This window comes from Denticeps clupeoides, chromosome 4, assembly GCF_900700375.1.
Source record: "Denticeps clupeoides chromosome 4, fDenClu1.1, whole genome shotgun sequence".
NCBI classification, from domain to species: Eukaryota; Metazoa; Chordata; class Actinopteri; order Clupeiformes; family Denticipitidae; genus Denticeps; species Denticeps clupeoides.
The window spans coordinates 21,250,288-21,263,068 of NC_041710.1; the positions used below are offsets into that span (position 1 = coordinate 21,250,288).

The window sequence follows — 12,781 nt, forward strand, 5'->3', positions numbered from 1 at the left end:
GAGCTCGTTCTAGCCCAGACAACCAGGTCTGAATCACAGGCTTAGTCATAAGTGTTTGTGTTAATGTGCTTGTACGCAAAAAAAAAAAGCCCTCCATTGAGGTTAATATAATGTTTACTTGTGTGGGTTCGAGTGATTATCCAACATTTCAGTTTTTTTCTTACTTTTCTTTTTTTTTGGTTGCTTGAATCTCCTTTTTTTTTATGTGTGTGTATTCGTGTGTGCACACGTATGTGTGCGTGTGACCATTCCGTTGGCCATGGGCTTTACGTCTGGTGGTTATGGGTCACTCATCTCAATAGAGGTTTAAAATCGTGCACATGGATGAAGAAGAAAGATAGAAATTTGTTCCTTTTTTTTTTTTCTACAGCAGTCAGGAAAGGTGTGTGATGGACAACGACGGTGAGCCAGAGCCTGGCCTTGCCTGCGTACTGCCATTTGCCAATTAATGAGCTCCATCACAAATTAACACTCCTATTGCCATCATATGCTCAACATTAATGTGACATTATGCTCTTACTAATGAACCCCACTTAGTGCACCATGATAATGCGAACCAAAAAAAAAAAAAAAAAAACAAGCAATAAACACAGTGACACGTCAATTAGTGAGACCAATCTGTGTGTCTGCGTGTCCAGACTGCATCCAAGAATTAGCATTTTTGCAAATCAGTGTGCTGTGATCTCATACACAACATAAGGCAAAATGTTCATTTAAATTGATGAGGTTCTCTTGTGTTTGTGTTTTACAAATGTCATTTTTTGCCAGGTACAACTTTTTTTAATTCATTCTGAATGATCAACACATATTTTTAGTTTTTTGTGGGCTTGTCGTCAGTAGCATTCGCTCGTGTTTAGAAATTTAGAAATGTACAGTATGGATTACAGTAACAAGGGTATAATAAAGAGCAAATGGAACCATGGCACTTTATTAGGAATGTGCTTTCTAAATGGGCATGCAGACACAGAAACCTAAAAATTCAGACCCAGGAGTACACTCCATTTGGTACACTTGCACACAGATGCCTGAACACCCACACACTCTGGCCTAGCATGCACTCTCACACTTTGTCACACACACACACACACACACACACATTCAGTGGTAAATGTGACATGCTGAGGTGACAGAAGGTGCAGAGGTGGCATTGCAGAAAATCTCACATGCAGGTTGTCATCCCAGTAAACTCAGATCATTCTCAGTCATGCACACACACAACGCCAAGTGTTAGTTTGAAGTGTGTGCCTGCACATGCGCCGTCTCTCCTTTTGGGTTATGTGATTAGTTAAAAGCTTGCCTCACTGCCCCACTCCTGAGAAATCAAAGTGCAGCCCCACCCACATCCAGTCGGAGCTGGTGAATTAGGGATGTGTGTTTGTATTTTTAAGGTGGTATTGCAGCTGGTGGGCCGTTTTCCACATGAAATCTCCTGGTCTGGTCTCAGGCCAACCATATTCTCAACATCATATCAAATTTGCATCAGTTCAGACCCATCGTGCAGTCTTCACACTATTTCTGCCATGCTGAGCTACTTAGCTTGACTCATTGCTGTTCATTTTATGTGTGGATCTATGTGTATCTGTGTGTGTGTATGTGAGAGAGAGAGAGCGAGTGAGAGACTGTCAGTAATTCTTTCCAGTTATGTATGCTTTGGCAATATGTGCACCGCTTTGTTATGTCGATAAATCAGCTTTGAATTAGACTCCGAATCTGACAGAAAGGAAGAGGACCGACTTGTCCTGCTTCCCAACAAAATGAAATATTGCCCAATTCCAGCCCTGCAATAGAGAGCTAAAGCATGCGCTGCTTTACAGTAAAACCAGTGCATTGTCCAGCTTTAACGTGTTTCCTTGTTTTATGGCATTAGATCTATTTCCAATAACATTCCTATACTGTAAGCAGAACACAAACACAGCACACTCCATTAGGAAGCTAGTTCACACTGTCATGACTTTATTTCTAGAACCATGTATTTATTTTGTTGTCATTTTAACCAGTGCTGCAGTCAGATCCACCTCATACAAAGCAATAAAACACACCGTTACCAAAATGTATACAGGTTATAGTGTCGAGGCGTTTGCTACCTTAAAAAGTAGTGTTTCTATTAAAATGAATGGTGCTGTTCTGACAGTGTGCATGTGTATAACATAACCTATCACCATATTAATACCGAGATATAGTTAGTGAGGCTTAAATTCCACATTTTTTTATGTGTTTACAGTAATGCTTTTGTGTCAACACATTTGTGTTGAGCCGATGGTCACCCTAATATGAACCCCTTGCCAAACCACATATAGGAAGACATCACACACCATGTACAACCTCAATGAGTTTTTCCCCTATCTCTCTATCTCTCTCTCTTTCGCTTCCCCATAGTCTTTTTTTTTTTTTTTGGAGCCGCAGTTGGCCCAGAGTTGGGATCTTATTATAGTGCATTTCTGGCCTAAGCGTTTCCATGAGGCGCTGTGAGCGCAGGCTGTGGTGAGGTTTAGTGCCGAGCCCAGGGGGCAGACAGAGAGCTCCGGCATGCGGGGCTCTGCCCAGCACGGATGTGTGCTGGTGGGCAGAACTGGGCACAAGGCTGGCGTAGACGCTGGCTGGAGGCAGAGGGGGTTTACCAGGGCTCATTCCTGCCAGGATGCCAGCGGCTTCTCCATTTATCCATCTATTCTTTTCTCTTTTTTTTTTCCTTCTTCCTTCCCATCTCTTCAGCGTTATTAGCTCGGTCTTATGCAGCGCAGTGGATTTCTCTCCATTAAAAGAACATGAGGGAGAAGGTGAGAGAGAGGGACAGGGAGTGTTTGTAAGACCTGAAGATTGAGGGCTGGTCGGATGGACAGAGGGAAGTGTAGAGGGAAGAAGGAATCTCCGGGTTACGGATAAACTGCTTGTTTAACCTTAATGCATGCGGCTGTAAGCCTCGTCATTTCTTCATTCACTGTTTTTATTTCCTTCCCGCCTTTTGCATGAAGGCTTTGATGTGGCCGCAGCTGATCCTGAAGTTTTTCTTTTCACTAGAGGAGAAAAGCAGGCAAAGGAGGACGAGAAAGGAGGTGGAAGATGGGAAAGTCGAATAGTCAGGCCTAATTATTTTCGTGGCTTACAGTGTACATTATGTCATCATCATAAAAGGTCCGTTCACTTGGGAACTTTACGAGAGGTGTGTGTGTGTGTTTCTGAAATAGTGGACTCCAGTAGAGTTTAAAACACCAAGTGCATTTGCAGCTGTCAGCCATCAAGTTTTAACGTCGAGTAACGTCACATCACTTTTGCGTTTTGTGTGTGTGCGTGCATGTATGTGTGTGTTTCTGAGCTGGTTTGTGTTTGGAGAGCTGGAGGAGGCGATTGCATAGCTTTAAACCGCACGCAGCTGCCACACACACACACCCACACACACACACACACACACACACACACTCGCTCCGTGCATTGGGAACCTTAATTGAAACACTATATGTGTTTATAACCTCTCCCTCCCACTCAGCCAGGCTCACTCCCAGCGGCTTCTTGTAATGCTTTTCCAGTGTGTATGTCTGTGGTGTAGACGTAACGCGTGTGTATTTGTAGAGTGCCGTGCATCTGTGTATGTTTTACATCTTTCTTTAGAGTGCCTGTGTGTGACAGTGAGTGATTGCTCGGCACGCCAGGCGAGAGGAAGGCATTTGGATCTGCACCCCGAGTGTAAAAGACACGCACAGTTAATTAGGCAGGCCGCTGTAGGTTGAAACGAGTGTTTGGGCTCGGACGCAGATCTATGGATTTAATGTACTCGGCAGTCGGCCTCTGTTCAGGATCCCAATTATGCGGTACAGGCCTGGTGTCAAGATTACAGTCGCTCTCTCACCTCCCTCTCTCTCTCTCTTATGGTTCAGATTTGGCACTAGGTTTTGGCAGTAGCAAAATAATATTTTCCTGTTCACCCCCTGTCTACGCTGTGTTTTTGGTATCCTGTTGTGCATTGTGTCAAAGTAAAAGTGTGTTGGAAAGGATACCGGAATGGGGGTGTGGAAATAGCATTTAGAGAATTTGGACAATCGTGTTAGCAGGCCTTTGTGCCGCTGTCCCGTCCCCCCGTCTCTCCAATCCACTCCATGCAAAACCCCCTCTTCCCTCGCTCTCCCCACCACAGTTTAATCAAAGCCCACCACAAACTGGGGCCGAGATGGAGATTCCTATCGGCTAATTCCGCATGAAACAGTCCGGCTTCGGAGAGGCACAAATCAAAGACGCAAAGACATAATTTGATATTTTCTGTCAAAAGGAAGGATGGCTCCCTAGACACCAGCCTAAGCCAACAGAAGTCGACTTCACAAACGCACTATTCCACTGAACACTACAGGAGGCCGCTTACTGCACTCCTGTATGCGTGTCACTTACTCGTCGTCACTAAATGTCACTCCGAATGACCGTGAGCCTAATACAGTCTAAATATCTCACAGTTATTATTTCCACATTACAGCGACAGCTGCACTTTTCTGCTGTGGTTACACAAGGTCCACTCAACTGAAAATAATTGTTCATTTTTATGTGTGACTACTAACTCTGACTAAAGTCTTTTAAATATAAAGGTATTGTTATATTAGAGCTGTTAATATAGAAAATTTGTCATGATAATGACTGTGATACAAAAGAAGCCTGAAACCACCGGTGATATATGAATAGAGAATTTATTTTAATAATATTAATGAAACGTGAAATTTATCATTGTATATGGTGGCAATGTTTTTTTAAAAAATGCAAATTTTGCAAGAAAATTCATTTTTTTTAGTTTGTGTTGGTGATATAAATTATTTTTTTGTTCTCAGTCAAGAATTTGAGATATCCTGAGTTGTTAATACAGGTTTGTTTACAAACGGATTACCCATCTTAACAAAAAAAAAAAAAAGTGATGTGGGAGAACTGACCATGTTGCAGAAGCTCAATTTCAATATTATTAATCAATATTTTGTGCATACATTATTATACCATTAGTCAGGAAATCGGAGTCTCTAGTTTACTTTTAGTAAACTAAAAGTATGCATTAGTAATTGTGGCTCACTTTGGGTCCAGGGATGCTCCACCTTTCGGCAAAGAGAGGCTACACCTTGTCTCCCTCCGACAGCTGGCCTTGTCAGTGCAGAGATCTCCATTCCCCATGGCCCCAGCAGATGGGTGCATGGTGCCACTGGGGCTTAGTTTGGCGAGAGCCAGTGCCAGCGCAGCGCTTTTAAAACAGCAGCAACGCAGCTTCCTCATCATCTGCGCTGGTTTGAGAGCCCAGTTGACAGAGCCTGGGCTGCAGCACCTTTACAGTGCTGCGTAATGATTTCCTTGACAGGTGCATATGCCGCGCCTGTTTTATATATATTTTTTATATATTTTATAAACACACACACATGGAAAAAAAAAATATATATATATATATATATATATAATTTTTTTTTTTTTCATCACCATACCAAGGATTTGATAGTTCTTTCCTCTGGATTCGGAGCAGCTATTTGCTTTCGCATAATACGGGCCATCTGTGGAGAGAAACTGTTTATGGGGACGGCACAGAGCTAAGCGAGGAGACCCGCAAAATGAGCCACCTGTAGGTTCTAGTGGCACCATCATGTGGCCTTCTGCTTTGTAATATCTGCAAATGCCACATCTCCTGTCTCCACGTGCTTGTCTGCGGGTGCCAGCTGTAGCCAGAGAATGTTCCAGAAGAGAGTGCTTACTCGATGGCGGGGAACGTAATTTGAACGGGAATAAATGTGTCTGGTGTCATGTGCAGCGCAGCCCCTGGTTGAAGAATAAGTCAGCTCTGATTGCATTGTGCCAGCGTTGAATAGATGTTGATGGAACGTTGTTTGTACATCAGCTGATTCTATTTTTAGATTAGACTTTATTTCATTTGCAAGTATGCATGGGCCACTGCAGGAATATAATTCAATTCTCTCCTTTTTTTTTTGCTGTAGTCTTTAACAAATGTGCATTGTGCGCGTATTGGTGCATTTTTATTCTGGTCTCCATACACAAAACTAGTGCAGACTCCTTATTGATTCTCCCTGTGCAATAAGGAAGGAAATCAAACAAATCTCTCCCCCTCTCTGAGCTGTGTATGTCTCATATTCATTACTTTTGACTGTAATGAGTTTTCGGCGCTGGCGCTTAGTGAATTAGCCTGGCCGTTGGTGGGAGCAGAAACACATTTATTCCTCTTAATCTGCGCGAAGGTGGTGAATTGTGCTTAAAAAATATTTTCCTCCAGCTCGTCGCTGTCGCCCGAATTACTGCTGATGGCTTCATGGCGCAGGAGCACATCTATAAACACGAATGCGCAGTGTGCACACGGAACGATTTTTCTCCTGAAATGAATGCTTTAAACAAGTTATTATGGTGTACGCTGTTTGGAGATGTTACCTTTGTGTGCATGGAATGCTGGTATGTGTATGTAGGAGAGTATTTATGTATATATTTTTATTCTTAACAAGCATCCATCACCAGTAATCATTTTTCATTGCTTTCCCACTAAATGCATTCAGCGACCAACCTTCATAAAATCCATGGACTGCTGGCTGACTCACACCTCAACACCTGCAAAACACAACATATGCACATTATAATCTTCATATGCAAACTGATTCAATCTTTGATTATTTTGTGTGACCATATTGAATAAAAACCAAGACATCCAGCAATTTGTTTTACATTTACTTATGATCAGTCAATAAAGTTGCTGTTCTTATTTTATAATGAAATATTGATTAATATTTAAAAATATTTAAACAATGATTTGTGTTGAATTGGGAAATGTTTTCATGAGATGCATGTTGATAATGCAGACTGTATGAAGACATTTACAAAAGTTACTTAAATAGGGTGTGTGTTAGCAATTGCAAAAAAAAAAATGATTTAATAAAATTGCCCTTCGCTGACTTAATCCATCACAGTACTTAGGAGAGTAAATGTAATTGTTTTGTGTGACCCAGTGTGTGTGTGTCTCTTTGTGTGCAGGTCTGTAGTTCTTTTCTGTCTCCAGGCAGATCTGTCCTGCTTTTAGAGATTAGAGGAGACCGTTTCTTGCCTCCTCTCCATTTTGTGCCGGAAAAAGGGCCATTGGTATGGTGGATACGCAGTGTGTGAGTGTGTGTGAGAGAGAGAGACAGCTGAATGGATAATGCTTCAGAGTTAGGGAAAAGCCCAGAGTGAAACCAGACTTTCTGCCCTGCCATTAATACTCCTGTTCATTATTCTCTCTGTCTTTCTTTCTTTGTGTGTGTGTGTGTGTGTGTGTGTACTATGTAATGTGTAATGGAGGCCTAACCTTTGAGCTCTTTTTCAGTGGAAGCATTTTTCACCTCCCAGTCTTCTTCTGCTTTCATAAAAGGGTAAAGACAGAACAGCAGCAAAGACAGCATGAGGAGGGAGTCTGACCAGAGAGCAACACAGAAACGAGAGAGAGAGGAGGAGAAAATGCACACATCCATCATGAAAGTCAGTGATGGGAAAGCAGCAGGCCAGGCCTGTAGGGAGAAAAATAGGCCAGGTCCCTCCATCACCCACTTTAAGAGACTGTGCCATGCCTGCTCCCCATCGCCTTGATGGATACCTGACCAGGGGTCTGCCAGTGAACAAGGCCATTCACCACATTCACACTCAATCACTGCTTACCGCCCGCCCAGTAATACCTGCTTTCATGCCACTGTGTGGAATGTCTCGTCAGCAGCTTTAACCTGCAGAGCTAGAGACTGGAGCCCAGCTGTTGCCATATGCTTTCTGACCACTGACCACCGAATGACAGCTGGGTGGAAATCTTTTGGGTGGAGGACCAGTTCACTACACAGCAGTGACACCGAAATGTGTTCATTTCCCAATTCCCACTCCTACCAACGCAACACTGCCCTCCCACTGGCACGGTCAGAGTAGGCCCTAACCTAAATCAAATCTTGGCCGCGAAACACAGCCCCGAACAAACGTGACGATAAACTGCTAGATTGCATATGTATGGAATGAAATGGCACACCAACTCGGTCCATGGACAGAACAGTGGCTGTGCGGACGCCATGATTGTGTTGGGGATTTGTGTGCGGCTGTATAGAGGCGCGCGGGAGCCGCTAGCCAGCCGCGAAACGCTAAGCCTGTTGTGCGAGACGAAGTCGCCGCTGGATTAGCCGTCCGTGTTGTTGCCCCAGCTTCAATGCCCTCCCAGCCCTTTCCGTATACCCCCCTCCCCATCATCTCGTTTCTTCAAGCAGACAGTCGTGACCAACAAACCGTAAAATGAGCGATCGACGCCCACCAAAGAAAGGCCGACATTTCGCAGCCATTGTCCATGGTCCTCTTAAGCTGCTTAAATACTTCAAATGCGGCCGCGGCCTTATGCTCATCAGAGCTTTTTAACGCTAAAATGATAATGACAATCATTCAAATATGTTTGTTTTTTGTGCTCTTCTTTTCATTTGCCTTTGTTATGCTCTCCGTCCCTTTCATGCTTTCTTATTCAAATACCGGTGGATAGTCCAGAGCACGTCCGGCTCCTCTCAGATGAATGGGCATCATCTGAGAGCATTTGGGGGGAAGAAAGATAGCCGCTTCTCGCAGCGGAAGAGCAGAAATAAACTGCTTGTGTGTATATTACTGCAGTCCACAACATTGATCACAATCACTGTGCAGCTCTAATGTAAAGCTACATTCATTTTATAGACAGAAGTACCAGCAAAGAGAGTCGCTACATCAGGCAAGTTTTACCATGCAAACTCACTTTATGGAGAGTCAGGATTGGGGTCAAAGCAAAAAGCATTATAAGATCAATGGTATGAAAATTATTTGGTGTCTTTTGTGTGTTTTTTTTTTCATATTTTCTCAGCCTCTTTTCATTGCTACTACTTTAACATGCTGTTTTAAGGGTTAAAATGACATTAAATGACTTTAGCACCTTTAAAGTCGGTGACACCTCAACCTTCAGGTACACAGTGAGAACATTGCCTGTTAAGCAGCAAAGGTCATATTATGGATAAGAATAAAATTGTCTTAGCCATCATGTTATCTATGTTTTATGCACAATTAACAAATAATAGCTGTTACATTTAAGGCAGGTTTCTCATTACCATTAAGCAAAATGGCTTGTTATGGTAATGGAGAAATGGCATTATGCTAATGACAGTACTACAGTCTCAATTATTACTTTAATTATAATGGAAAATATACTGGAAAGGAAACACGTATGCCTTTTTGGAATTGAAATAATTTTTTTAAATCTCTTAATCTTTTAAAATTAAATGTTGGAAAAATTGGAATACTAGAATTTGTAATTTATTATATAAATGTTACGTTTATATATATATGCTTTTCAAGCAGCCATATGTTGATTAAAACATTGAAAACAAATATAGTATATTTTTGTTGCAAATATTGTTGTTTTTCAAATAATGTCAGTTATCAATATTGTCATGATTAACATAATCTGTATGGATCTGAAACACGAGTTAACCAGATATAAATGGGTTTTAAAATTTCCTTCTGCACAGAATCACACTGATGCCTCTTTTTACATTTCTTTACAATTTTATCTCCAGAAAATAAACACACTTATTTTTTACACTGCACACAGTCATGAAATATGGTTGATGTTATTTGAGTCCACTGTCTTTACCAAAAAATTATTGATATTCATATTTAGTATAAGTCTTGTTAGTCCCATAATTTATATTATGTTTTTATTCAAATAGACCCCCCTCATTGTGCATTGGTTTCTAGCTCATTTCTGTAATATGAAAATATTTTTTTTCTTCATTCAGTTATCTGTCCATCCAACCATAGGTGAAGCAACTACAGTTTAATCCAATTTAAAATAAACTCTTATGAATTTATTTCCTGTCTGCTTGCAGGTTGCAGGCCAATAAATTTACCCCCCTTGAATAATTACATTCACTCTAATTAACAATCACCTGACGTGAACTCAGGATGTATGCCTTCTTCCTCCCTCTCTTCCTCAAACTTCCTCAGACTGCATAGCAGCACTCTTCCTCGTTCTCTTCAACTCATGTAATTAACAGTAAATTAACTCGACCCACTTCCCTTGAAGAATTCTCTTCCATTTCCTGTCTGTTCATTTTTCTGATTCTGTCTCTAGTTCCTTTCTCCCTGCTCTCTGTTTTCCTTCCATCACATGGTGCGTATAATGCTTTTTCTTGCTTCCTTCCTCAACAATCGATTTCAGCCCCCCTTTTGCAGGAAATGATGTTTTCACACGCAGCAAATAGGCTGTAGATGACTGCAGATTTGATGCTAATAATTTTTGGGATGGGGTGTCCATGCAAGCCCCTGCAATGAAGATTGAAACATGTTTGTCAGCGGGCGCTTGGTGAAGTAAAAGGCCGGGCGCAAAATTATTCAGGCCAGTAAATGGCATGCAAGCCTAATGTGGCAAATAATAGCCAAGTGAATGAATATTTTATTCTGGCGTGGGCCCTGACGAGCACAATTTGCCTATCTCACTCTTACAGGGAGAAGGGCCTAACTGACGGCTCCATCACCATCATGCTGGCTGAGACATTGCAGTCTCATCACGTCTGTTCTGTTTTCTATTTCTTTTCCTTTTGACCCTTTCGACCCTTCATCATGGTCATCATATTTACAGGTTAGTTTGCATTCGTAAGTTGTAGCAGCTAAAATTTGACATTTACTCTGTACAATACATAAGATACACAATCAGAAACAACATTAGCGTCATTGGCAGGTGAAGAGAATGACACTGATCACATGCCACCATTGTCGTCTGTCACGCAGTGGGGCGTATTACAAAGCCAGAGGACAGTCACTTGTTGAAAAGTGAAAAGTAAAGCAATTGTCATTGTGAACCACTTGTTACAAACCCAACCTGTCAAGGCACAAAAGACGAACATTTATACAAACAAAAGCACAACGAAACTCTGCCTCGAATCGCAGAGTCGGAGCACCCCCTCTGGAGTCAGTCCCTTACAGTGTCACTCCCACTGGACCAGTTTGATGACTGGCATTTTCTTTTTAGATCATGTGGACAGCTGGGTTCATGGGGAAAGCAAAGCACTGAGTTATGCTTAGAGGGAGATTGTGGCATTGATGCTTAGAGGCAGATGCTACTTTGACACATATGACCTACCTTAACATTTCTACTGGCCTTGGTCTCCAAAATCCCCAGATCGTGAAGTAAAAGTGAAGTGATTGTCATTGTGATACACAGCAAAATGTGTCCTCTGCCTTTAACCCATCACCCTTGGTGAGCAGTGGGCAGCCATGACAGGTGCCTGGGAAGCAGTCTGTGGGGACGGTGCTTTGCTCAGTGGCACCTCAGTGGCGGACTATGGCTCGAGATTCGAACCAGCAACCTTCTGACTACGGGGCCGTATCCTTAACCACTAGGCCACCTTTGGCTCTTATTTATAACCATCAAATGTGGGATTCCATTACATTACATTTTGCAAATGCTTTTATGTGATAGAAGAACACACGCTAAGAAATTAACTACCGGTGTCTTGGTCCTAGCTAGTAGAGGGAGTTAGAGATCTTGAGAGATCTTGTAGAGTCGATTTTTTTGGTGACTTGAGGTGTGACTCCACTGTCAGGATAGGCAGTTAGCACCTCACTACCACTTCATTTCTATTTGAAGGAAAGGTGACCAGAGGACATGGAAGTGAATGTTGCTTAGTACTGAAGGACAGGACTGGGAAATAAAGAGGAGGACAAATGTACATAGGGACATGGGCACAGACCAACTGTGGGGAGTGTGCGCATTGCTTCAACTTTACGACCTTTGTTTTATTGAGGCCGCTCTGCTTTGTAAATATTAATTTATTCATGAGAGTGCATCTGGACAGTTTAGAGGAATGCATCCATCGACAATAAAACAGAGGCAATGAGGGAGGAAGGGAGGGAGGAAGAGAGGGAGGCGGTGGGGTGGAAATGCCTCCCATCAATAGTGGGGCCAGGTCACATTCATCTGCCGCTGAAATATATGTGAGTGTGTGTGTGTGTGTGTGTGTGAGTGTGTGTGTGTGTGTGTGTGTGTGTGTGCGTGTATTTTAGTCAGTTAAGTACCTGAGAGAGGCATAAATGTCAATCCATCAGTCTGTTTACCCGTTCAACATTCTCCATTACAGCGCCGACGTCCAACCGGTGTTACAACAACAATCAACTTTTATGGAAAGGGAACGGAAATTAAAAAATAATGAAAAGCATAAATCTAATAAAACAGGAGGGAAGGGGAAATGGATGAATGAGCCAATTTCAGCGTATCAGTGATGAAGACACAACATTAATGTAGAAACAGGAGACCTTAACGCTGATAGAATGGGGTTGTGAGACACAGAAAAAGTGTTTCCATAAACAGGTTTAAATAATTGAGACTGGACTGTGGAAAACACACGCCTGTAACATTCAGAGATGTAATGCTAGGAAATATAAGGTAATAAACCATGGTAATTATTGTGTAATTCATTTGAACTGATTATATGTATGAGACAGGCATATTGATCAGGATGTAATCCTATTGGTAAATGACAGATGATGATATATGTTTAAATGGCATTGATTTTAGATGTCAAATGGGAAGCTATCCCTCATCTGACGTCTTTCTGCCTGGAGGAAGGAGGAGGCGGAGCATCTAACTGTCTCTCAGACCCTCTCCCAGAGTGATGTAATGGTGTTTAGAAATGTTTCTGCTGACTCTGCAGCAATGCTGGGGTCTTCTCTCCCCACTGCTCCATGATCAGGGGAACGGAAATGTTCCCCTGGACAGCAGGATAAAGATGATGGAAATATCAGGTTCTGTGGAGCC

The 12,781-nt window shown here is 42.2% G+C and overlaps 1 protein-coding gene across 17 annotated transcripts in view; it reads left to right on the top strand.

The window, feature by feature from the left end:
- tenm3 (teneurin transmembrane protein 3) overlaps positions 1 to 12,781 on the top strand; it is a 255,412-nt gene that overhangs the window by 107,355 nt on the left and 135,276 nt on the right. The window contains exon 1 of one of the 17 annotated variants that reach the window (XM_028977065.1): positions 10,573 to 10,606. The exons of the other annotated variants lie outside the window; for them this stretch is intronic. Within the exon in view, the coding sequence (XP_028832898.1) occupies positions 10,588 to 10,606 (19 nt within the window). The 5' untranslated portion in view covers positions 10,573 to 10,587. Of the gene's footprint in view, positions 1 to 10,572; positions 10,607 to 12,781 lie in introns of those variants that run through there. 17 annotated transcript variants of the gene reach the window in all.